Genomic DNA, 27,837 nt, shown 5'->3' with positions numbered 1-27,837 from the left:
AGATTAGAGATGGGCGGGTCCGGTTCTCCGAGAACCGAACCCACCCGAACTTTGGGTATCCGAGTACCGAGCTGAGCAGCTCGGTACTCTCCCGCCCATTCCGAATCCAAATCGAGGCCGAACGTCATTGTGACGTCGTCGGATCTCGGGACTCGGTTCTCGCGATACTTCAACTTTATAAATACACGCCTCCACAGCAATCCATCGCCATTTGACAGAGGGAGAGAGCAGGGTGTAGTCATAGGCTAATTAGAGCAGGGACAGAGAATACCATATTGTTCTTGCAATTGCTCTAACCAAAATCGCTAGTGCAGAGAGGAGGATAGAGGTTTATTATTTTTTCTTCATATTTGGCACTCCCCAGCGCTTTTGGGGTGTCCCCCATAATTGTGCATTAATATTTCTGGCTGTCAAAAGTCATATCTGTCAGCAGTATCTACTAAATAATTTGTAGCACACCTCAGTGTTTTTGGGGTGTCCTCCCTAATTGTGCATTAATATTTCTGGCTGTCAAAAGTCATATCTGTCAGCAGTATCTACTCAATAATTTTTAGCACTCCTCAGTGTTTTTGGGGTGTCCTCCCTAATTGTGCATTAATATTTCTGGCTGTCAAAAGTCATATCTGTCAGCAGTATCTACTAAATAATTTGTAGCACACCTCAGTGTTTTTGGGGTGTCCTCCCTAATTGTGCATTAATATTTCTGGCTGTCAAAAGTCATATCTGTCAGCAGTATCTACTCAATAATTTTTAGCACTCCTCAGTGTTTTTGGGGTGTCCTCCCTAATTGTGCATTAATATTTCTGGCTGTCAAAAGTCATATCTGTCAGCAGTATCTACTCAATAATTTTTAGCACTCCTCAGTGTTTTTGGGGTGTCCTCCCTAATTGTGCATTAATATTTCTGGCTGTCAAAAGTCATATCTGTCAGCAGTATCTACTCAATAATTTGTAGCACACCTCAGTGTTTTTGGGGTGTCCTCCCTAATTGTGCATTAATATTTCTGGCTGTCAAAAGTCATATCTGTCAGCAGTATCTACTCAATAATTTGTAGCACACCTCAGTGTTTTTGGGTGTCCTCCCTAATTGTGCATTAATATTTCTGGCTGTCAAAAGTCATATCTGTCAGCAGTATCTACTCAATAATTTTTAGCACTCCTCAGTGTTTTTGGGGTGTCCTCCCTAATTGTGCATTAATATTTCTGGCTGTCAAAAGTCATATCTGTCAGCAGTATCTACTCAATAATTTTTAGCACTCCTCAGTGTTTTTGGGGTGTCCTCCCTAATTGTGCATTAATATTTCTGGCTGTCAAAAGTCATATCTGTCAGCAGTATCTACTCAATAATTTTTAGCACTCCTCAGTGTTTTTGGGGTGTCCTCCCTAATTGTGCATTAATATTTCTGGCTGTCAAAAGTCATATCTGTCAGCAGTATCTACTCAATAATTTTTAGCACTCCTCAGTGTTTTTGGGGTGTCCTCCCTAATTGTGCATTAATATTTCTGGCTGTCAAAAGTCATATCTGTCAGCAGTATCTACTCAATAATTTTTAGCACTCCTCAGTGTTTTTGGGGTGTCCTCCCTAATTGTGCATTAATATTTCTGGCTGTCAAAAGTCATATCTGTCAGCAGTATCTACTCAATAATTTTTAGCACTCCTCAGTGTTTTTGGGGTGTCCTCCCTAATTGTGCATTAATATTTCTGGCTGTCAAAAGTCATATCTGTCAGCAGTATCTACTCAATAATTTTTAGCACTCCTCAGTGGTTTGCGCTCAGAATGGATTCAAAGCAGTCCACATATGATCTAAATGAGCAACCAGGTTCTGTCACCAGTCCTGATGTTAGTGTTCCCAGTACGTCATCTGGCCAAGGCGATGTCAAACAACAGAGTGTTTTCAAATTAGTGCAAAAAACAAAAACCAAAAAAAAATTTACTGTATTGAAGCGAAAAAGAAGTGTAACTGAGCAAAAGTTAAGTGACGATAAAAAAAAAATTGCAAGCATGCCATTCTACACACGCAGTGGCAAAGAGAGAATGAGGCCTTCACCTTTGGCTATTAGTGGCAGATCCCAAAAAGTTACCCAGGCTACAATTGGTGCACAACTACTGTTACGCGTCAAAGCTGAGCTGCAAGATACCAGTGAGGCATTACAGGAGAATATTTGCTCTGATTCACAAATGACAACAATCCCTGTGGAGAGTCCATCCAACAGTGGGATGTCTAATCGTGAGCATTCTGCTGATGTGTGCCTTAATAGCCCGAGTGTAGCCGGTGATACCCAAATTGAGGATGCCACTTTGGAATTAGAAGAGGATGAGGGGGAGATTTGTGTAGGCGACGAGGGCGCTAATGAGGATGTTGATGAGGATGAGGTTGTTTGTGTAAGTCCTGCACCAGTGGCAGCAGTTCTGGCACGTGACAAGAAAAAGGCCATTGTCATGCCTGGGCATAAAACAAAAAAATCCACTTCTTATGTGTGGAATTATTTCTACCCAAATCCAGACAACAATTGTATAGCCATTTGTAGTGTATGTGAAGCCACAGTCAGTCGAGGGAGGGACCTTAACCATCTTGGAACCTCGTCTATGTTACGCCATCTAACGAGAGTTCATGGCAAAGTGTTGGGAAAAGCTGAAAGTTCTTCCCAAAAGAATACAAGCACTCCCTCATCAGCTAAGACCCTCCGCTCACCGACATACCGACGGCTACAAAATACACCCACCACACCATCCTCATCAATATCCTCAGTAGCGCTCGGAGTTAGCCCGGCATCCCACTTAAGGCTGGATGACTCCGGCACTATTATTGATTCCTCTGAAGAAAGCGTTAGTCCTGCTGCTGCTGTTGCTGCTGCTGGGGGTGAATCGTCATCCCAGAGGCAGGTGAATAAAATGAGCAGTCCTACATTTCAGCAATTAACTGTGAAACAATCATTTGCGAGGGGAAGCAAATATGACAGCAGTCACCCAGTCGCCAAGCGAATCACAGACGCCATGGCTGCAATGTTAGTGTTAGATCTGCGTCCAATCTCCACAATAAACGCAGCTGGTTTTTCACAGTTAATTGAGGTTTTGTGTCCGCGTTACAGAATTCCATCGCGACACCATTTCTCCCGTAAAGCTATTCCACAACTATACCAAAAAGTGTGTAAAAATGTAGAGATTGCGCTGAAAAATGCCATTCTGCCCACTGTTCACTTAACCACAGATATGTGGACAAGTGGAAGTGGCCAAACCAAAGACTATATGACTGTGACAGCCCACTGGGTTGGTCATTCACCTTCACCAGCAGGAACAGCAGCAGCATGTACACCACTACGTAACATTTGTCACAGGCAGGCCACTCTTTGTATCACCGGCTTCACTAACAGGCATACGGCTGACAATTTGTTACGCAAACTGAGAGATGTGATTGATGCATGGCTTATACCACTCGGACTCTCCCCAGGGTATGTCATTTCAGATAACGCCAACAATATAGTGCGAGCATTACAGCTGGGTGATTTCCAACATATTCCCTGTTTTGCTCACACCATCAACTTGGTGGTGCAGAGCTTCCTACGAAATAACCGTGAGGTGCAGGAGATGCTTTCGGTGGCCCGTAAAATTTCAGGCCATTTCAGGCATTCAGCCACAGCATGTAGGAGATTACAGCAGCTCCAAGAGCAGTTTAACTTGCCCTGCCACCAACTTAAGCAAGAGGTGGTAACTCGGTGGAATTCCACCCTGTACATGCTTCAGAGGATGGAGGAACAGCGCAAAGCCATCCAAGCATATTGCACAAGTCATGACATTGGGAAAGGAGGGGGGATGTATTTCACTCTTGCACAGTGGGGAATCCTTTCAGTGCTGTGCAAGGTGCTGAAACCATTTGAAGTTGTGACATGTGAGGTCAGTGCAGACTCTGCTAGTTTGAGCCAAGTCATTCCTTTAATTAGACTATTGGAAAAGCAGCTTGAGAAAATGAAGGAGGAGCTGAAAGCAAGCAATTCAGCAAAGTATGTTGGCCTTGTCGATCAAGTACTTAATTCGCTTCACAATGATCCTCGAGTTATTAAGATCTTGAACTCGGATCAGTACGTTTTGGCCACTGTGCTTGATCCAAGGTTTAAAACCTACATTGAGTCTTTACTTGTAAATGAGCGAGATGTGAACTTTTGCAAGGAGCTATTGCTCAGCAAGTTGGCCGCTGAACTGGGCCTCGGCTTGACGACGTGTCCTCCTTCACTTTCTCAAGCTGTTGCTCGTAAAAAATTAAATTTCCAAAAAAGAAGCAGGGAAGACACAGGGGGCAGACGAGAACAATTTAACATCTGGGCTGGTTTGAAGGATTTTTCAAAAAAATGTGTCACTTTGCCCATAAGTCCATCCAATATGAGTATAAACATGCAAAGGATGGTGGAGGATTACTTTCAAGAGGTAGTTGATATGGAAATGTCAGACAGTCCCTTTCCTTACTGGGAAGAAAAGCAGGCCATTTGGAAACCCATGTACAAACTTGCTTTGCAATACCTAAGCTGCCCACCCTCCAGTGTGTACTCTGAACGAGTGTTCAGCACAGCAGGGAACTTAGTCAGTGATCGCCGTAGAAGGTTACTTCCCAAAAATGTGGAGAAAATGATGTTTATAAAAATGAACTACATCTTCCACGAGGAAGGCCTTCACCATCCAAGACATCCAAGCACTGACTGTTCTCTAATGGCGGATTCAAGCGGCGATGAATTGATAGTCTGTGATGATGACGTACACACTGATGAGGGTGAGGATGAAGCTGAAGATGATGCCGATAACATCTTTTTAAAACTTTCTATGTAAGTGTAGGGTGCAATCTACCCCCAAAGAGGAAAGGGACTTGTGGCATTTCCATATCACATACCATCTTGAAAGGCTGCTGTTAGGGCAATTTATCCTTAAGGGTAGGGTGTTATAGACAGAGTGACCCTAAACTGGCTTTGTCCATTTTTCATAATATTGTACAGTCTATAATGGCTGAATTTTTTAGTATTTTATACAAGTGGAGGGGGGCCTAGAGAGACAGAGTGACCCCAAACTGTCTTTCTCCATGTCAATTAATATTGTACAGTCTATAATGGCTGAATTTTTTAGTATTTTATACAAGTGGAGGGGGGCCTAGAGAGACAGAAACCAAACTGGCTTTCTCCATGTCAATTAATATTGTACAGTCTATAATGGCTGAATTTTTTGGTATTTTATACAAGTGGAGGGGGGCCTAGAGAGACAGAGTGACCCCAAACTGTCTTTCTCCATGTCAATTAATATTGTACAGTCTATAATGGCTGAATTTTTTAGTATTTTATACAAGTGGAGGGGGGCCTAGAGAGACAGAAACCAAACTGGCTTTCTCCATGTCAATTAATATTGTACAGTCTATAATGGCTGAATTTTTTGCTATTTTATACAAGTGGAGGGGGGCCTTGAGAGACAGAAACCAAACTGGCTTTTTCCATTTCTTTACATATTTAACTATAAGTGTAGGGTGTAATATACATTCAAAGACGATGGCTGCATTGCCAATATGCATAGATGGAGAGGAAGACAATCTGTTTTGTGTGTAGAATAGGCCTACCAACGAAGAATTAAACTGTTTTTTTGGATGATTTATTACCTCAACAATTAGATTACTTGTCTCTAAAACAGTTGGAGCACTAAATTGGGTTAATTTAGGCCCAAAAACATGGATTTTCCCAAAAAATAGCAAAACAAAACCAAACAAAACCAAAACCAAAACCAAAACACGCAATGGCGGTTTTGCAAAACCAAAACCAAAACCAAAACACGACGGTAATCCAGATCCAAAACCGAATCCAAAACCAAAACACGGGGGTCAGTGACCATCTCTAATATAGATCCACTTACTGAGCACTTTCTGTAATTGGCTAATCGACGCAATGTAATTTCAGAATTATTGTCACATTGATATCAGAACTTTGGCTATATATCACATACCAGCCAGTGTCCCCTACGCCAGATTACCTCAGATTTTACTGTCTGTATTTTGTACTCCAAATCTTCTGGCATCATTTCCCCCCTGCATTCAAATAGAGATAAAGAAAACAGATAAAATGTCAATGATGAAATCTGTGTGTGGAAAATACAGGTATCCCTGATTTTATCACGTGTTTAGCATCAGAGTATGAAGGTCAACATGTGACCAGTATCAGAGTATGATGCTGATCATGTGACCAGTATCAGTGTATGAAGCTCATCATGTGACCAGTATCATAGTATAAAGCTGATCATGTGACCAGTATCAGAGTATGTAGCTGATCGTGTGACCAGTATCAGAGTATGTAGCTGATCATGTGACCAGTATCAGAGTATGTAGCTAATCATGTGGCCAGTATCAGAGTATGAAGCTCATCATGTGACCAGTATCAGAGTATGAAGCTCATCATGTGAATACCATCAAAGTATGTAGCAGGGGCAGTAGAGTGCCGGGCCCTATTGCCAAACTTGGGTATGGGACTGAAGATGCCACTGTAGCCTCCTGGGATTTCAAACTGATTTACACCCTGTACACTGTGGCAGAACTACTATGGGTGTAGGGGGTGCAGCTGTTGCGGGGGTCTCAGAGGGAGGAACGATCCAGCATTACCAGTCCCCCTCATCTTCAGGCCCCATAGTGGCCGCATGTCCTGCACCCACGGTAGTACCAGCACTGGTATTACGTGAGAAGCTGCTACCAGCAGAGACTACCAAACTGATACAGATACACATAGTTGCCAAATATCTGTCATTTCCAGTGACAGTCCCAGGTCTTGAAGATTTAACCCTGAAAATATATTTTTCAAAATCTACTCTCAAGGCTTCAAGTGTGCCCTTAAAACTAATTTCTTTATTCAAGCCTATCAGACCTCCTCCTAACTCCTTGGCCTCAGCTATCACCGTCACTTCCCCACTCGGTACCACCTTATTTGTGTCTTCCACTTCCCTTTAGGATGTCAGCTCTTATGAGCAAGTCCCTCTTTCCTCATGTTCACCTTCTACTATTGTATCACCCTCTGTACCTCTAGGTCTGCTTCACTAGCCCTGTTTTCTTGAGTCCAGGCCTACTTCATGTTGGACATTACCATCACTCTCGCTCACTGTCCTGTAAATAACTTGATCTGCATTACCAAATTATGTTTGTGAAAGCTGTTAATCGGTGGATGTCTGGTCTTTGTAGTTATGTTTAGTTTATTAGTGTATTATGTAATGTATTATAGTTTGTTGTGTCTATGTATTGTATATTACTGTAAACTTCATGTATGGCACTGCGCCTTATTAATAAAATATAGTAATAATAATAATAATAACAACCATATTTGTAGACAATATAATAATGTAATGAAGTATCATACACAGAAGAAAGATACATTCTCAATATAAATTGTAATTAAATGCAGATGCAAATACAAATTAAAATTAAAGTTGAATTAGTTAAATTTAGTTAAATTAAATAACATCTGTTGGCTTCCCTTTTAAAGATGAAATAGAAATCTTCTTTCCTGCAGTATTCCAAGTGGTCATTTCAATTAAGTAATGTGAAGACATATATATATATATATATATATATATATATATATAAAATTTTGAATGAGCCACAACCCTAATGATTTAGATATAACATATTAACTCTAGGCTTCAATATGCAATCAGAAAAAGGTGCATATGCGGATGAATCTGCATCTAATTGTGTTGTAATTATGTGAACACGCTCTTATAGAATTCAGTCTATTCTTGTCCAACCCTGCTGGCCATCGTTCCACCTCCACAGGCGTAAAGAGACACTGTCACTGATATGCAATCATATATACATTTTTGGTTCATGTGTGTTATGCAAAATGTATGCACAAAATCCACCTTTTGTAAACATTTATTGTTACCTGTCATTTATCTGCACAAGGATTACATTATCAGTTCCAATGCCCAGGAATGCTGCCCCCTTCTGGATAGAATAGTGACTCTATAGAAAAGAGATGACATGTTAGCAGTAAGAAAAGTGGCTAAAACATTGGAGTAACATCAGAAAACTCAAATGATGAAATTTCGGGAAGTTATTAAAATCAAGGCTGATTTTAGACTAAATGGGGCCCTGAATGGAAAGAATGGTGGGGCCCTTAATATGGCGATTGCTAGACCGGCAGCATTTTCTTCAGATACCTGTTTAATATATAAGTGACAGGCCCTTTGTAAAATCATTTCTAATATACGGTTCCTCTACAACAGTGGTCAGGGAACTTGTTTACCTTTTACCCCAAAATATATTTAGATATGCCGATGCTACACAGCTCTTCCTAATGCGTTACTGCATGCTACCAGTACAACAGATTATATTGATGCATATCATGAAAATCTAATGGAAAATGTGTTAAAAAAACAAAGTGTGAGCATTTTTACATATTTCCCCAGCGAATATGTGTGAATGAAGCATGAGGCAAGAGGTATGTTATGCCTCCTTCTTTTGGATGTCACTAGCTCCTGAAGATTGGTTTAGTCCACAAACTGGCTGTCCCCATAGTGGAGGGTTACATATTAAAATAAAACCATTTCCAGATGTTGAAATTAGTACAAGTCCCTCTAGGAGGCTCTCAAGATCCAGATGACTTAACAGCAGCAGATGCAGCGTGTCCGTCTTGCAGCCAAAACATTTTAATATCTTTATCTTCAAATTGCAATCAGGATAGAAAAATTAATATTAATAATATGATCGCTGAGTAAACAGAACATTGAGTACATTCTTCAAATAAATATCACCATGTTCCAAAATGTATTTAATGATAGTTCAAATGCTTGCTACATAGCTTATTGTTCAAAGCAAAATAGTAACATGTGGGGGATATTATTTTCTGGAGTCAGAAGATGAGGACGAAGCAAATGCAACTTTCACACATGAAACACCAGCAATTACCCACGCCCGTATTCAAGTGCAAGAGGATCTCAAGAAACCTTTCCATTTGAACACGGGTATAAGCACAGTCTAGCTATATGGTACCTGCTGTATGCAGACAGACAGTGCAGGATACACACAATACATATGTACATTATAAAGTCTTTTTAGAACACATGGGGGGAAAAAGAAATACATTAGCACTTCTTAATACTATGTTAAAAAATTTTTTTTTTTTTACATGAAATACATATATTGGGATCTTCTTAATGCCTACTGTACATAAAATGTATTTGTACAGTTTCTGTTACTTGCAAACACAAGCATACGTGTCTGTCATCACTATCAATTAGCACTGAAAACTCCTGTTTTTGCAGGATTTAGGGCTTATCTGCTTTCAATAAATAGACCCCTTATTTTTATAGACATGGTCTATTCTCAATTTATCTTTTTATATGCTCAGTAAATAACAAGGTTTTTGAAGGGGAATTAAACATAAATGTTAGGTAATTATTCCTCATTGCCCCACCTTAGCAGACCTGTGGAGGTCCTATGCATATAATTGCTTCTGTAAAGATGATCAACCTTTAGGAACCTTTATCTCAACACATAAGAGTCTACAGACATTTGAAAAAAATACAGCTCAGTAGAAGGTTGTCAATGTTGCTAATTGGACAGCTGCTGTGCCTTGTCCAATCAGCTGCATTGACAATGTTCTATTGAGCAAAGTTTTCTTTCAAACCTTTCAAGGCTGTTATATCTAGAGAAACAGTAACTACAGGAGCCAAAGTGGGTATCTCTCAAATTGCTTGGTGTCAGGATCTGCCTTCGCCTGTACTGCAGCATCGCATCAGTATGCTGCTTAGTCTCGACAGCTCCTGTCTCCTATATTACATTGGACTTGGTGTTATTTATATGTGCCTTGCAGTACCTCTCACTCACCAGAGATGCTGCTACTGATCCCTTGTCTCTTCTCCTTGTAGCAGGGTTTAACCTGCTGCTCCCATTAATTACTGCACCAGTTCTCTACCTATTTATGCCTGCCTCCCTCAGTTCACCTTTGTTGGTCATTGATGTTGCTGCTTCTCGTATGGTTGTTCTCATTTGTTACTTCTCCTGTTCCCTGGGACTACTGTAAGCTGCTAGCTGACATCCTGGTTTCTTTCAACTCAGCCTGTTCACCTGCACCAGCCATATTCTTGTTGTAACCTGCTTTCAGCCACACTCAGAGATCCATTGTTCAGTGTCTGCAATATTCGGTTTGTACTATTTTCCGCACTATCTGGATCATATTTGCTCAATAAATGTTATATGCTTTCACCATACTCCGGGCTCCATAGCTGTCATTTCCAGCTCTCAGCATAGAAGTGTAACACTGGGTACCCAACCATGGATACCCTGAAGTTCTTTTGTGTCAGAAGAACAGTGATCATTATGCACAAATGATGTTTTATAGAGTTTTCTTTTTAAAGTTATTATGCATATAGAACCATATTTCAATATGGGTATAAAAGCTATTAGCACCAAAAGCTACTGCTGTTTAAAGGCCTTCCAATTATCAACCCATTCTTCTACTTTTCACACCTGAGCCTTGACCACTCAGACCAACCTTGATAATATATCCAAAAAAACATGGATCCCAATATGGGACAAAAATTATCTGTAGTCTCAAAAATATTTTAATGTGGGATGGCATATGAACATACAATTTCAGTGGTAGGTCTCTAAAGCCAATATAAATTCTTGTCAAACTCATAAGGATTCAAAGAATTAGAGACTTAAACTGAAATATTAAGATACTGGAACATTCTCTGTGAAATAAGATTAGTAATACCAAACAAGGTAGTGCTACTATCATCTTACCTCTTGTGAAGTAAATACTGTCAGCCTGGGCAGTGCATGCAGACCCTTCTCTTTGCAGTGCGGAAACTGTTGAAAACGAGCCACATTCAGGGCATACATGTTAGAGATTGAGCCTCCTACAAAAAGAAGAGTTTAGAAGTCAAGCAGCATGTGTACATGTTTTTTAAAGACACTGGTGAGAGAAATGAGGTACAGCACTGATATCTGTGTGCTCACAATACCTGGGCAAAATATCCCATCTCCTGTTTTCCAGCCAATGATGCTTCTCAATGTTCTAAGTATTTCATCTTCCATCAGGACAAAAACAGGAGCAACCTCATAGGTGTATCTGTGGGATGTATATATACAGGACTGTAATGAACAAACACTGACAAGACTTCTAGCCACATAAACACCTGTATATTTTGTCAAAGGTGAAACACAGCAGCTCCATAGCAAAATCTGGGGTACAACCCGACAATTCTGGTCCACTCAACTGAGGTCCCCACTTGGCTCATCTGAGCATGTGCAGTGATGTCCCCTACCCCAGCCTAGTTGATTGAGCAGCAAGCATTGCTTGGGTATGTCAACACTGAGAACCCTCTTCTACCCTGGCTTTCAGAATTGGTATTACATGTCTGCAGTCCAGTGAAGCACAGACCCCCAAGTCTAGAACCAGACCAAAGAGTAATATTGGAGATGTCCCTAATTAACAGGGGTTATCCAAAGGTGGAGAACCCCTTTGTAATACATGCTTGTATTTCTACTAGAAGGCAGTAAAACAACTAATATACAATCATCTAATCAGGCATATCAATTTTTTTTTTTTTTTTTTAAAATATGTGTGGAATTCCATGTTAAGATTATGGGGTAGATTTATCAAGCCTTCTAAAATGGAAAAGTGGAGGTGTTGCCTATAACAACCAATCAGATTCTAGCTATCATATATTATTATTACATTCTAGAAAATGAAAGCTAGCATCTAATTGGCTGCTATGGGCAGCACATTCACTTTTCCATTTTAGAAGTTTTGCTTCATCTACCGCTATGACTCCCACCATTTATAAACAAAATCTACAGGGGAAACATTTTTTCCATAGAACTGCGTATGTCTACATGTTTTACCGTATATTTGCATGTATTTAGTTACACATAATTTCCCTTATATCCTTGGCCAGAAATGATTGCATGGGGCAGACATATGAGATGTCCTTAAGAGTGAAAGTAATTTGAGGTGGGATGAGGAGATAACACCAAATAAGATACATTTTAACCAGCAGTTTGACCTGATGTCTGAAATCTTTCGTAGATGGACAATGACGAGTTACATCCTATGCATAGTATGAATGTGTGACCTCATCCAACCTAGAACTCTTCATTCTTCATTTTATTAACATTAAAAGACATTTCAGTGACACAATTAGAAATCAAATATGCGACACAAAGGAAATTTGGGGGGTACTTACTGGCTAGTGTTCAAGGTTTCACTTATGATCCTACCAGTCAGAGCATGACGATCTAACCCTGAGAAGAGTTGGTTGAAGAAGCGTGGGTGTCCTAGGTATGTGAACATATATGCTATCATTACCAATGCACCATCCATTCACATTACAGAACCACAGAACATGAGTAATTAATAGACCTGTTTTGACGCTCAGTCTGATGATGTCTCTGCAGTAACCCAACAATACATCCTGAGATTCCCCATGACTCCGGAGATTTAAATCCAGAACCCTCCGCAGCTGCTCTGGTTCCATCCATTCACAGACCTAGGATGCTTCCAAAAGTTAGAGCATTGGTAGGCTGCAACAATGCTGACATAACAAGCTCAGCACACTGAAACTATCATGTGAGTGGGACAAGATCAGTGCAATAGATCACTGCTCACAAATAATAGTAACAATTTTAAATAAATATCTTGATAGATAACATTATTGGCTCTCAAAAACAGACAATATTTTGTCAAGCAATTTAGTCATATTGTTGGCCATACATTGCTGTTTGTGAGGACCCAAAATGACCACCAACCCAGATTAAAATCCATTTTATTGTAGATGATGAAAAACCTAGTTTACCTTTTATGCAAAGCATTACGTGTGTGTGGTCATCGACTAATTGTGCTCCATGTGATCTGGCTATTTGGACTTGGCGTATTTTACCAGTATGGCTAACCACATGCATGCATCTAACTGTCTATCATTCAAGCTAATTGACTGGATTGGCTCAAGTTTGAGCAGCTCCCTTGCTTAGGGCAACATTAAAAATAATGTAATATGTCATCCAACTGTTGTTTAGTACTTTAAAGTAGGACAATGAGAACTTGGCATCAGTGGGCCAACTGTAGAAGAATGTTTGGCTCACCTTATGACTCCTATCCGTGGCGTTCTGCACAGCTTCCTCCATTACTATCTTGAACGCCTCTTTTAGGAATTCATCTCCTGTGACATCATTTTGTACGGAAGAATCTTTTTCCGACATCAGAGTACTTACTGGAAGACCTGGGTGTTACATTCTTAAAATTTAGTACTTTTTCACCACTTTAGGAAAATATAAACTGCAGGTAGTAGAAAGTAAGTGTATCTGGTAAAGGTGACATTTAAAGAGTATCTATCACCTGCACAACACCAAGGCAGATCACTGTGGGTTGAACCAATATTTATTAGAATAAATATTATCAATTTATCAATTCGCTAGGAACTTCTATTCATAAAGCCTGTCTAATATATTCATGAAAAACTGATGCATATTGAATGGACAGGGTGCATTTTTATGAATATTTGTACAGTACATACAAATTAGAAGTTGCTCAATCAATTTATAGGTTCATAGCATGTGAAAGAGTGGCATTATCCTGAAGGGAACAAACACAGAAAAAAAAATCCCCCGCCACACTGCTATAACCAGCAAATGAGCAGCTATTTATACTTGCACATAAAAATGCAGAACTCTCAGTTGCACCCATTTGCAAATGTATTGAAAGCCACCCGCCCCGTCAAGGCACTTCTGCTAATAGGGTGGTCCTAACTCTAAACAGTGAGAGTCCCTATATTTGGACCATACATATGTGTTTTTAAATTGAGAGCTAACTTACCAAGAGGTACCACAGAAAGCCTCCAATGCAATACAGCGTCAGCACTCCCCATCAGCTATTGATACCAATATGCCTCTCATGCAAACAATACAAAAGTGGAAGTTGCTCAATCAATTTATAGGTTCATAGCAGTTGCTTGAAACATTTAAAAAGTATCTATCACCTGCACAAAGTGAAGGCAGATCATTGTGGGTTGAACCAATATTTATTAGAAATAAATATTATCAATTCATTAGGATCTTATGTTCCTAAAGCATGTCTAATATCCATGAGAAATTAAACTATATCGAATGGACAGGGTATATTTTTATGAATATTTGTACAGTCCACAACATTTCTTCTTTCTCTGTGTGTGACAGTTGCACTTTTTGTTATTTATTCTTTAAATTAAAGAGAATATGTCCAAAGGTTACAGGAATTCTACCAGCTTCTCCATTTATACATGTAAATTCTTGTAAAATAACACCCTTATCCCAATGACATCAGGAGCCAAACATTCAAAGCAAGGTTGCAACTGACAGGAGCCAGTAAATTCCTTTACCTTGTGTATCACAGGCACTGTAATAGCCATGGTAAACGATTTTATTCACCGGCTGCAAGTCTTGCTAGCCACCTATTGCTTCCTATTGTTTCCAAGGAGAAGGAAGTTAAAAGAGATCCAGTGCACACTGGGAGGGATTCCAGGTGCCCAGAAGCTTCTAGGACCCTCATAGTTAGTGCAGCATTAAAAAAAACTATAAAACTTTGTCTAACGTTTCAGAATCATTTTTATAAATATCTGCCTATGTTTTAATGAACATTGGCCTTAACAAACTAGCCACCATCACTGATCTTACTTAATTTTTTGTCTCTAGTTTATTAATTTTACTTGTGTTTTGGATCTTGTGCTCTGCTATTTTTCTGATATATAAATAGTAATGGGTCTATTTATCAATGTTTGGCGATAACAATGATTTTCTAGAAAATCTGTGATCACTGCAATGTACCATTAAGATTTTGCTGAGGTGGCTAAGCGATACTGGCCAGAAGCGGTAAGGCTTAGCTGTACCTTCCCATTCTCTGGGCGCATGTGCGACCCAGATAGTTACTTTGCACATGTGCAGTGCAACTGAAGGCAAGACTAATAAAAAAATAAATAATAATAATAAAAAATATTTTTTAGAAAAAAGAAAACATTGAAAAAAAAAATATTTGACGATAGATGATATAGCTCACCCTTCCTGGTAACTAGAAAGTTACTTTTTTACAGCACGCAGGTAGCATCCTTTAGTAACAGACATGGTAAAAGAGGAACCACCTCTCCCACCACCCTCTTAACTTGAGATGAGGTCAATTAAAAAGAGCAAACTTTTGCTGAACACTGCAAAAGCAGTCTTGGACCTGCTGAGCTCCTTGATTTGCGCAGGAACAGAAGTTTTCACAGCCAGCGGAGAGGAGTTGGATGGAGAGAAGGTAGTACTGAGTAGACACACTAAAGCACCATGTATTGCGGAGCAGGGCAGAAACAAGATTTCCTTTTGATTTGCAAAAATATTGTAATGAGATAGAGAGTAAAGAGAGTGCATTTTGGGGGCATTCTTTGATGTGTCCAGGGGTGCATGGCCATTTCCACTCCACTAAAGTATTCCAGATTATATAGTCAAATAATAGAAATATAGTTATATGGCCCAAATAACTTCAAATTTCCTAGTTGCAAACTGTACAACTGGGCAGGCCAGGAGACATGTAAATAAGTACAAACTGAGTCCATAAAATCAAAACCAATCTAACATTTAATAATAAATAAGCACGACTACATAAATAACTTGTTTTACTTTTATGGACTCAGTTTGTTTCATAGATATTGTATGACAACAGACCATCTCCAGTGCTGTGAATTGATTATATTCTTATCGTTTTCTCTATTGCAGAAGCTCACAGTCTCCTTCACAGCTGCAGGAGAGAGCCAGGAGTCAGCGGAATATTGTTATCACTTTTAAGAAATGTATATAACAAAATGTATGTAAATATTTATTGCTTGATTAACTCTGCCACGCAAGTCTTTTTCTTTGTTGCTGAACAACATTTCTTCATTCCACATTTGTCACGTAAGGTTTTAGACCTGACTACTAGCTTAAAAAGCTGGGGTGGTATATAATATACTCTATGCAGCATAAAATCTCTGGCAGGCAATTCTTCCACGAGATAGAGGCCATGTTAGGAAGACAGAGAACTTCCTCCCAATCATCTTCTTCCAGTAGGCCCACATCCTGCTCCTATCTGGCACTGCATATACAAAGATGGCAGCATAAAAGCGTAATAACCAGGTGTAGGCAAAGGACAACTTATGTTTCTGTTTCCTTTTTTCAGATCTATTTTAAGACCAGAGTCCCCATAACAAAATTTTGGGTCGATGTCCAGCAATGACACTCTAGACCTTTGGAGTCTCTTCTCTCTAAACTGGCTAATTGCGCTTTTTACCTTTAGCAGCTGAAGAGAGCTGAACGTGCTGAAGAGAGCTGAAAGTACTCACCAATAAAGCTGAATGTGCGGAAGAGAGCTGAACGTAGTCACCAGTAGTATAACTGGCACAGGAAGAGTTTGGAAACAAGATACAGAACTAGATCTGGAATAAGTACAGGTAGGCTAAGTAAAACAGCCATGCACTGGTAGAAGAGCCTAGGCCATTTGTTTGTGTTTGCTCCCAGGGCCAAAAGTCACCTGCCAGCCCATGACAGAGACCATGACGCTCTGGGTGTAATCGCACTAACTAAGCCAAGGGATTGGTCACTATAGCATATATAGTGCTAGGAAGAGTTTATCCTGTGTGTATCTCCGTGTCCTTGATTATTGCAGTACTACAGTGGCTCGTAGAGTTTGTCACTATTAGACTTAGAATGTGGCTCAGCAGCTTGCAGACAAAAATCAGCAAGAAAATCTATATTTAATCACTATTTAAGTGCTACTTTGACTTTGTCATTGACTAGATTATAAGTAGAGATGGGCGGGTCTGGTTCTCCGAGAACCGAACCCACCCGAACTTTGGGTATCCGAGTACCGAGCTGAGCAGCTCGGTACTCTCCCGCCCATTCCGAATCCAAATCGAGGCCGAACGTCATTGTGACGTCGTCGGATCTCGGGGCTCGGTTCTCGCGTTACTTCAACTTTATAAATACACGCCTCCACAGCAATCCATCGCCATTTGACAGAGGGAGAGAGCAGGGTGTAGTCATAGGCTAATTAGAGCAGGGACAGAGAATACAATATTGTTCTTGCAATTGCTCTAACCAAAATCGCTAGTGCAGAGAGGAGGATAGAGGTTTATTATTTTTTCTTCATATTTGGCACTCCCCAGCACTTTTGGGGTGTCCCCCATAATTGTGCATAAATATTTCTGGCTGTCAAAAGTCATATCTGTCAGCAGTATCTACTAAATAATTTTTAGCACTCCTCAGTGCTTTTGGGGTGTCCTCCCTAATTGTGCATTAATATTTCTGGCTGTCAAAAGTCATATCTGTCAGCAGTATCTACTAAATAATTTTTAGCACTCCTCAGTGCTTTTGGGGTGTCCTCCCTAATTGTGCATTAATATTTCTGGCTGTCAAAAGTCATATCTGTCAGCAGTATCTACTAAATAATTTTTAGCACTCCTCAGTGCTTTTGGGGTGACCTCCCTAATTGTGCATTAATATTTCTGGCTGTCAAAAGTCATATCTGTCAGCAGTATCTACTAAATAATTTTTAGCACTCCCCAGTGGTTTGCGCTCAGAATGGATTCAAAGCAGTCCACATATGATCTGAATGAGCAACCAGGTTCAGTCACCAGTCCTGATGTTAGTGTTCCCAGTACGTCATCTGGCCAAGGCGATGTCAAACAACAGAGTGTTTTCAAATTAGTGCAAAAAACAAAAACCAAAAAAAAATTTACTGTATTGAAGCGAAAAAGAAGTGTAACTGAGCAAAAGTTAAGTGACGATAAAAAAAAAATTGCAAGCATGCCATTCTACACACGCAGTGGCAAAGAGAGAATGAGGCCTTCACCTTTGGCTATTAGTGGCTACTGTTACGCGTCAAAGCCGAGCTGCAAGATAACAGTGAGGCATTACAGGAGAATATTTGCTCTGATTCACAAATGACAACAATCCCTGTGGAGAGTCCATCCAACAGTGGGATGTCTAATCGTGAGCATTCTGCTGATGTGTGCCTTAATAGCCCGAGTGTAGCCGGTGATACCCAAATTGAGGATGCCACTTTGGAATTAGAAGAGGATGAGGGGGAGATTTGTCTAGGCGATGAGGGCGCTAATGAGGATGTTGATGAGGATGAGGTTGTTTGTGTAAGTCCTGCACCAGTGGCAGCAGTTTTGGCACGTGACAAGAAAAAGGCCATTGTCATGCCTGGGCATAAAACAAAAAAATCCACTTCTTATGTGTGGAATTATTTCTACCCAAATCCAGACAACAATTGTATAGCCATTTGTAGTGTAGGTGAGGTCAGTGCAGACTCTGCTAGTTTGAGCCAAGTCATTCCTTTAATTAGACTATTGGAAAAGCAGCTTGAGAAAATGAAGGAGGAGCTGAAAGCAAGCAATTCAGCAAAGTATGTTGGCCTTGTCGATCAAGTACTTAATTCGCTTCACAATGATCCTCGAGTTATTAAGATCTTGAACTCGGATCAGTACGTTTTGGCCACTGTGCTTGATCCAAGGTTTAAAACCTACATTGAGTCTTTACTTGTAAATGAGCGAGATGTGAACTTTTGCAAGGAGCTATTGCTCAGCAAGTTGGCCGCTGAACTGTGCCTCGGCTTGACGACGTGTCCTCCTTCACTTTCTCAAGCTGTTGCTCGTAAAAAATTAAATTTCCAAAAAAGAAGCAGGGAAGACACAGGGGGCAGACCAGAACAATTTAACATCTGGGCTGGTTTGAAGGATTTTTCAAAAAAATGTGTCACTTTGCCCATAACTCCATCCAATATGAGTATAAACATGCAAAGGATGGTGGAGGATTACTTTCAAGAGGTAGTTGATATGGAAATGTCAGACAGTCCCTTTCCTTACTGGGAAGAAAAGCAGGCCATTTGGAAACCCATGTACAAACTTGCTTTGCAATACCTCAGCTGCCCACCCTCCAGTGTGTACTCTGAACGAGTGTTCAGCACAGCAGGGAACTTAGTCAGTGATCGCCGTAGAAGGTTACTTCCCAAAAATGTGGAGAAAATGATGTTTATAAAAATGAACTACATCTTCCACGAGGAAGGCCTTCACCATCCAAGACATCCAAGCACTGACTGTTCTCTAATGGCGGATTCAAGCGGCGATGAATTGATAGTCTGTGATGATGACGTACACACTGATGAGGGTGAGGATTAAGCTGAAGATGATGCCGATAACATCTTTTTAAAACTTTCTATGTAAGTGTAGGGTGCAATCTACCCCCAAAGAGGAAAGGGACTTGTGGCATTTCCATATCACATACCATCTTGAAAGGCTGCTGTTAGGGCAATTTATCCTTAAGGGTAGGGTGTCATAGACAGAGTGACCCTAAACTGGCTTTGTCCATTTTTCATAATATTGTACAGTCTATAATGGCTGAATTTTTGGGTATTTTATACAAGTGGAGGGGGGCCTAGAGAGACAGAAACCAAACTGGCTTTTTCCATGTCAATTAATATTGTACAGTCTATAATGGCTGAATTTTTTGGTATTTTATACAAGTGGAGGGGGGCCTAGAGAGACAGAGTGACCCCAAACTGTCTTTCTCCATGTCAATTAATATTGTACAGTCTATAATGGCTGAATTTTTTGGTATTTTATACAAGTGGAGGGGGGCATTGAGAGACAGAAACCAAACTGGCTTTTTCCATTTCTTTACATATTTAACTATAAGTGTAGGGTGTAATATACATTCAAAGACGATGGCTGCATTGCCAATATGCATAGATGGAGAGGAAGACAATCTGTTTTGTGTGTAGAATAGGCCTACCAACGAAGAATTAAACTGTTTTTTTGGATGATTTATTACCTCAACAATTAGATTACTTGTCTCTAAAACAGTTGGAGCACTAAATTGGGTTAATTTAGGCCCAAAAACATGGATTTTCCAAAAAAATAGCAAAACAAAACCAAACAAAACCAAAACCAAAACCAAAACACGCAATGGCGGTTTTGCAAAACCAAAACCAAAACCAAAACACGACGGTAATCCAGATCCAAAACCGAATCCAAAACCAAAACACGGGGGTCAGTGACCATCTCTAATTATAAGGCCACTCGAACTAGGACAGGACAAAACATTATAAAAATTACATAGACCGTGAATAAGTGTACACTCAGCATATGGCTTTAAACCCGTACACTAACAGCTTTTATATTGCGCTCATTCATTTAATATGATGATTGATACATTGTATTAATGTATATTTAATTAAGGTTATATTTTATTTTATTTTGGTGCATAGTAGTCTATTTAATTAATAAAACAATTTTATAACAATATATTAATTGTTCAAGAGCACTGCATTCATTAACTCATTATCTTCATCATCATCTTGAACAATAACTAATCTCCTGGTTGTCTTGGTCTGGTTATTATAGTTGCAGTGGTTCATCCTGTGAGCCTCAAGCCTATAACATGTTTCATACTAGTCAAACCTGAGAAATGGTTATTTTTGCCCTCTGACTTTAAAAAATCATATTGAACATTATATTGTACCTATAGTATAACATTTTATTTACAACATCTTCAACTTCATGACCATTTGTTACATTGTGCTCAAAAAGTGTCTTAGAAAAAAAACATCTCAACATTAAACTAAATCCTGACTCATTAATAATAAATGAATAATAAATGTATGGGATGGCATTTTGTGCCTGTGCGAACTTCAGGTCACAGGAGTGTCCTGGTCCTTTATCATTGGATGACCTATCCTTCCTGCATGTGGGATTACTGTAAGAATTACAACTCCATGTATAATGTGTGATTTTAGAAATGTACTTAAAAGGGAATTGTGACAACACTTGGTACTGTGGCTCGGCCAGTAGAGAGCCAACTATGACATTACTGGTCTTATTGAGAGAAGCTGTCTAAGTTAATATGAACTGAAGAGCTCAAACATAGGGCTGGTGAAATGAGGTTTTCAACCAATCAGATCCTAGCTCTGATTTTTCCGAATGTACTAGATAAATGATAGCTAGAATCTGATTGGTTGCTATAGGCAAAACCTCCTCTTTTCAACTTAGAAGCTGTAGTGAATCTACCCCTTAAAGTTGTTAGAAACAGGAAAAGAAAGAGGACATGCATGTTTTTATATAGGACAGAAGATTCAATAAACTAAGTTGAAAAGTGTTTAAGATTGACGTAGAATAATAACAAGCATGAGAGTTTGTGACATATGGCTAACAAAGTGTAACAATAAGCAGAGACGGCTTCAATAAGAAAAGGTTTACCTGTTTGTAGAAGTGACGGTGTAATCTGCAAGAGAAAATGCAGCCGACATACAGAAAGGAGCAAAGTACAACTGCATTATAGGGCCTAATTGGTTAGCAGAGTCCAGATGATCAAAATATCTGATATGTCTGTAAATGTTCACCAAAGCTTGTATTGCTGATTTATAAAGTATTAACAAAACATACGTTCATTTATATCAGTGGCCAGTAACAGGAGGTTTACATGTTACTGTAGAGAACTTCCCTTTTCCTAGTGAATGTGATATCAAACTCCAAGCAATGAGTATTCACACAGTGGAAACTGCAGGTTATCTGTTATCAGATGGTGATATCGTCTAACACTGTCTGACCAGCTAATTGATCAACTTCCTCCGTGAGCTGTGAGAATAAAGCTAGCACTCTGGTGTCATAATGTCAGGAATAGTGTGACGTGCTCATGGTGGTGCAGTTAAAAACTATATCTATTTATAAAGTAATAAAATATTCTGTTTGCTATGGGGCCCAACAACACCCAGAAAATGTGTCTGCAAGGTGTGCATACTGATTTAGCCAGCACACTAATTTGGCAGCCTAGGAGGACAGTCAAATGCATATATTAGTTAGCCAGTTACGTTAGATGCATTTTATGTATGGTATTGTATTGTGCATTGAAGCAGATCAGCCTGGGTGAGTGTATTTTTAGTAATGGAGTTTAGAATGGCCCTTCTACATATTTACTTGGAGGCCCAGTAATTTGTAATTAACCCATTGATAACTACAGTGAGACAAGAGAGATTTGTCTCACTGTTGCTAGCAATGGTAGTTTAGAACAATGAAAGAACAATCAGCGGAGCAGGATGGAGGGGGTATTGTGTGACTTGCACCTATGGTTTGCTGACCATTCTCTTTGCAATGACCCAAATGATTGTGAGAATGTTTCTTCCCCAACCCCTTTTTTGTCAAATCTCCTGCAGTCCGATCTCTGTGAAATACATATACCAAGCATTACGCTGGGAGAGTAGAGAAGCTCTCCAACATCTCAAGCAAAGTTTTCCATTTATGTTCCACTTCAAACGTGCAGTAATTTATTTTAGCTATGGGGAATTCACGATATATGAAATCGCCTATCCCACAAAAGGTGCAATTACTACAAACAACCCTGATGAAGGAGTATGCATCTTTATGTGATATAGCTGCAATTCTCTTACGCAAATGTCAGTTAAAATTTACCATTCAGTTAGACTATTCATAGACAAGTAGATGCCTGCTGAGTCAGCCTTCTCTATCTCAACTTTATAAAAATGCATTGACCTTAAAGAGGTGATGAAGGCAAAGAGGAGACAAATGGCAGATAATTAGTACTGTGATGCCTGTAAACTGTTTTTGAAGTATCTTTGATTGGGCCGCCATATATCCCCTGAAGAAGAAATCTTCCCTCCACAATGGTGGACCCAATGCGCAGTGCTGGTCATTCCATCACAAATATTAAGGAGCCACATAACACTGCATGCCAGTACTGGGTACATTTTAGGTGTACTTGCAACAAACCACATAATATAGTAATATTTTATTGCAGCCAAGGCTGATAATAGTTGTAGTATATGTGTGGCTATTTATGTTATTAAAGTAATTCTATCGTTTTCAAATAAGCATTGCCCAATCAATTGTATGTGTTTCCAAAGCACATGGTGGTTTATTTTAGCAGATGGAAATAGTCAACAATTCAATACATTATTATATTATAATAAAGTACAGTACAGCCAATACCAAAAGATAAGTACATACCAATGCTATCGCATGCGCTCGCTGCGCACCCACGGGACCCGGTGGACAGTATATCTGTTAGATTACTGTGTCAGAGTTGACTGAGGTCTGGATGCACAGCTATGAATATATATACAGTCAGTGTTTCATTGTGAACAATAGAGATGACGTAGCTTGCTTCTATAGGTCCAGACACAGGGTGGCTCCAGGGTAAACAGTTCATAGGCTGATTCAATCTAAGGAATCCAAAGGAGGGGGTCGTCTCTCCAGGGGGGCTGCTCCTTTCATAGCCAGCATCATACAAAAGGTTTATTCCCTAATATCAATAACTAAAGTATGCAATGTGCGATCACTTCGCTGACTGCACCGGACAGCTACTGATGAATAGGGCTTCAATATGATATCAGGAATGACACCTTTCCTATAACCTAAACCTTTTAATAACACTGAAGTGTACATATAATCAATGTCTATATATATATATATATATATATATATATATATATATATATATATATAAACTAATAATAAATCAATTGCTATCTGCTCATAAATTACAGTGTAACGGAACCAATATGAATATGAATTGTATAAATAACTAAATGTTGTAATGCTAGTGTGTGCGTGCGTATTTTACCATGCAATCGCATCGCGCCACGTGTTACGTGGCGTACGCTTCGCAATAAGCACGGCAAACCAATATTAAACCAATATACTTTCGTTCATCCAATTATACGACTTCGACAATGTCATGTTAGCAGATATGACAACTTTCCCATGTGCTGCAGAAGTTTTCCCTATTTGTTGCCCCTATCTCTAGCATAACAAGGTTCTATCAGTGGCTCATAACGTACAACATTCTACTGAACTTATTAGCTGTCAGCTGTCAGTCAGGGAACGGAAATGGAATTACATTCATCCAATATAACGGGAAAGCAGACATGAGGGGAGAGTGGTTGAAGGCAAGTAAACTTCCACTATCCACTGAGGAATGGGTTCTGCATTGTACACTGGACCACCAGTGGCTGGACTGTATAGGTCACAGATGACCACCATTAGATGGACTCTATATTGTACATCAGTCTGAACATCCTTGTATGTTTCCTTAACTGCCTTGAAAAAGATGTGTTTGGATAAAATAGGAATGACTTGGGCAGGACAGGATATCATTTGGTTGAATGTTCTGTGTTGTAAGAAAATTCAGATGATTCTTCCACATACAAACTTACAAAATAAACAGGAATTTAACTTTTTTCCAAAAATGTCATTGCAGTGTAACAACATTACATTCTTCTACTTTGGAATGTGGGTCAAGTCTCTTGTAAACATGCGAGCCAGGCAGATTGCAATACGTGTTATTCTCCAGAATGAGATCACTTTGGGCCAGAAATTAGGAGCTCTATCATTCTAAAGAAAAAAAACAAAAAGTGTTTTATGTTTTATACAGCGTACACCTAGTCCATGTTGTGCCCACACATGATTCAATGGTTTATGGGACACAAATATTTGTAAAAATGATTTGGTAAGATACTGTGATTTATTGTTTATTGTTATAAAGTTGGGCAGCAGTGGTGGATCCTTGTTTGAGGACAGAAGGCCAGCTGCAGCAGCTACCTTGGCACTGCAAGGGAGTGTCCTCAGGCCTGTGAAACAGATGGTGGAAGCAGAGTAGAGGCAATCCGGGGACAGGTGTTGGTGTCCTTGAAGAGCCTACCAATGAAAGTTGCCTTGGCCCAGGGGTTAGGCATACTCAGATCATAGGGCACAGTGGTGAGGCCAGCATGTCCAGGTAGCTCCCAGGCACAGCATTCTATTACTTACAAAGGGGGGGGGGCAGGTGTGTATGAGACTAAGGGGAGAAAATTACCTAATGTTATTAATACAAGGGGTAATAAGTGCATACTCCTGTGCTTCCCTTGTGGCTTCATAGAGTGTGTAGTACATTACAACTCAGTGGCCTCTTCAGCAGTCAATCTAGTAGAAATTTCAAGGGCCACCTCAGTGGCAGCATGTACCCCATCCCTCATGAGCACATGGTTACAAATGGCCCCAGTAGCGTTAGGCCATCAGGGGTCGTGTAGTTAGCATAGGGGGCATGTTGGTACAATAGATGGGAGGGAGTGGGGGCACTGGTGGGGAGACTGCCCTGGGTACAAGCTTGGAGGTACCTATATTGGTGAATCTGGGTAACTACGGTATCCAAGAGGAGGCTATGAGTGTGTTCCGAAACCAGGCTTGGGGCCAAACGCAAACAGGAAGATAAGAAAAGGATTTGATGAGACAAGTATTAGGAAAAATTTTCCTTATTCCCATTGGAATGATTTAGTCTAGACCAAATGGGAAAGGATGAAAGCTTGAGAGAGGAGGATGATAAGATTAATTATAAAATAATTCCCCAGATTTTGTGATTATGGCATAATCGGGGGTTAAGAAAAGAAAATATGAATGGTAACATGTGAACTCACTGGGCCCAATGCAGAGTTGAATTTACACCACTCTGCATGGCATCAATTTCACAAATTTACACTGCGCATGGCCACAAAGGAAAAGGACACATATGTGTCAATGCAAATGGGATTCAGGCAGCCATGCAGAGACACGCATATATGTCTGTTAAGAGGCACATCTTTTTCACCTGCTAAAGTGTGGGCCGAAGATAATGCTTAAAATATAATGTATCAATCTAGTATTGAGGATATGATTCATATTCCTGCTTTCTCTGACAACAGAGTATAGGAAATTACGTGAGTTTCTGTGATATTTTGCATCTACTTTTTATTTTAAGAACCTTGTTTGCATAATTGTATATTACTGTGTGTCATTTTCTTTTACCTTTTTTTAGATCTTCAGTATTGCAACATTTTTCACCATATTAAACTCCATTCAATAATGTTCTGTATTTGTGTTCTTAAGGGCTATTTTGGCTAGTGTGATTGGGGAAACATAAGGCAGAAATTTGCTTGGCTCTTTTTGGCTATTTGAATAACATTCTGAAGGCCTATAGGAATTTCAGGTGTTAGGACTATTTGCAATATGATGAGCAGTTCAGGTTAAAAAAAAATATCACACATCGCACCTTTCTATCTCCATGTTGGACTGTACGGTGTTCCTCCTCAACTCTATGGCCAACTTGCCTGTACTGCTGCACATGTGCAGTCCTGGCACTTTTCAAACTTCTCCTGGATCCACATTGGCTGATTACAGGCCTGTTCCTATTTTTAACAGCTTCCTCCTATCTCCCATTGTCAGATCTTCAGGTCGCCTACCTCTCTGGGCAGCACGGTGGCTAAGTGGTTAGTACTTCTGCCTCACAGCACTGGAGTCATGAGTTCAATTCCAGACCATCATCATCATCATCATCATTTATTTATATAGCGCCACTAATTCCGCAGCGCTGTACCGAGAACTCACTCACATCAGTCCCTGCCCCATTTGGGCTTACAGTCTAAATTCCCTAACACACACACACACACACACACACACAGACAGACTAGAGTCAATTTTTTTTAGCAGCCAATTAACCTACCAGTATATTTTTGGAGTGTGGGAGGAAACCGGAGCACCCGGAGGAAACCCACGCAAACACGTGGAGAACATACAAACTCCTCACAGATAAGGCCATGGTCGGGAATTGAACTCATGACCCCAGCGCTGTAAGGCAGAAGTGCTAACCACTATGCCACCGTGCTGCCCATGGCCTTATCTGTGTGCAGTTTGTATGTTCTCCCCGTGTTTGCGTGGGTTTCCTCCGGGTGCTCTGGTTTCCTCCCACACTCCAAAAACATACTAGTAGGTTAATTGGCTGCTATCAAAACAAAACGACTCTAGTCTGTCTCTGTGTGTATGTGCTCTGGTTTCCTCCCACATTCTAAAAACATAAAGGTAGGTTAATTGACTGCTAATAAAATTGACCCTAGTCTGTATGTCTGTGTGTGTGTATGTTAGGGAATTTAGACTGTAAGCTCCAATGGGGCAGGGACTAATGTGGATGAGTTCTCTGTGCAGCGCTGCGGAATCAGTGACGCTATATAAATAGATGATGATGATGATGTTTCCTGCTTGCACTCTGACTCCTGATCGCATCCACGCATCCCTGCCTGCTGATTCCTGTGACATCTGTATCATCATCATGATCCACGGCTGTATTGCTGGTACATCGTGTCTTACCATCGGCCCTGTTCCTAGGCTATAAGCCTCACAGAGATCTCAGCGCCTCTGTCCTGTGCAGGACATCGTCCTCCTGGTTCTAACCGGTGTCACCCGTTCCATGATCAGATCAGTGGATATATTGCAGTGCCTCGTGCCTTACCATCAGTCCTGTATATAGGCTATCCAGTCTCACAGGGATCTCAGTGATCAGTCATCTGCTACTCATTGTGTCCTCGTTGCTCATGCCTGTTCTAATTTAAGGCCAGTGATAATACTGCTGAGTATTGCATCTCATCATTGATCCTGCTCTGGACTATTCTGCCCACCGTGATCTCAGCACACAGTTCTCTACAGTTTATCACTCTCACTACTGTTCCTATGTCATCTGTTCCTCAGTACATCTTCATGTTAAGCCAGCATTATATCGCACCTCATCATTGATCCTGAATCAAGCCTTCGCTACCCATCTTGGACCTCAGTGCTCTTACCTGCTGTAGTGTGTTCCACAGTTTACCTGAAGGGTAACTACAAGGCATCAGGCATCATCATAGGTCCTGTCTTTGGGTAACCGGCTCTTAGGGATTTCAGCCCTCCTGTATATTGCTGCTCAGCACAGACACCTCTCAGAGTCGTGGGTGGTCTGCTGACTATAGATCATCTGCTTCTCTATAGGTCATCTGCTTCTCTGTCGTAT

General features: G+C 40.2%; 1 protein-coding gene across 1 annotated transcript in view; it reads right to left on the bottom strand.

Moving 5' to 3' along the window:
• The window catches only part of CSAD (cysteine sulfinic acid decarboxylase), a 37,093-nt gene extending 23,790 nt beyond the window's left edge, over positions 1–13,303 (bottom strand). Inside the window, exons 1-7 of the mRNA XM_075197991.1 lie at positions 13,096–13,303; positions 12,377–12,503; positions 12,201–12,291; positions 10,977–11,083; positions 10,756–10,871; positions 7,889–7,968; positions 5,997–6,051 (exon numbers count right to left, since the gene is read on the bottom strand). Of these exons, the coding sequence (XP_075054092.1) occupies positions 5,997–6,051; positions 7,889–7,968; positions 10,756–10,871; positions 10,977–11,083; positions 12,201–12,291; positions 12,377–12,503; positions 13,096–13,212 (693 nt within the window). The 5' untranslated portion in view covers positions 13,213–13,303. The remainder of the gene's footprint in view (positions 1–5,996; positions 6,052–7,888; positions 7,969–10,755; positions 10,872–10,976; positions 11,084–12,200; positions 12,292–12,376; positions 12,504–13,095) is intronic.
• Positions 13,304–27,837: the final 14,534 nt, after the last annotated feature.

This window comes from Mixophyes fleayi, chromosome 2 (assembly GCF_038048845.1).
Source record: "Mixophyes fleayi isolate aMixFle1 chromosome 2, aMixFle1.hap1, whole genome shotgun sequence".
Taxonomy (NCBI): Eukaryota; Metazoa; Chordata; class Amphibia; order Anura; family Limnodynastidae; genus Mixophyes; species Mixophyes fleayi.
The sequence above is the reverse complement of the archived record's forward strand: the minus strand, read 5'-3'. Positions and strand labels throughout refer to the sequence as shown.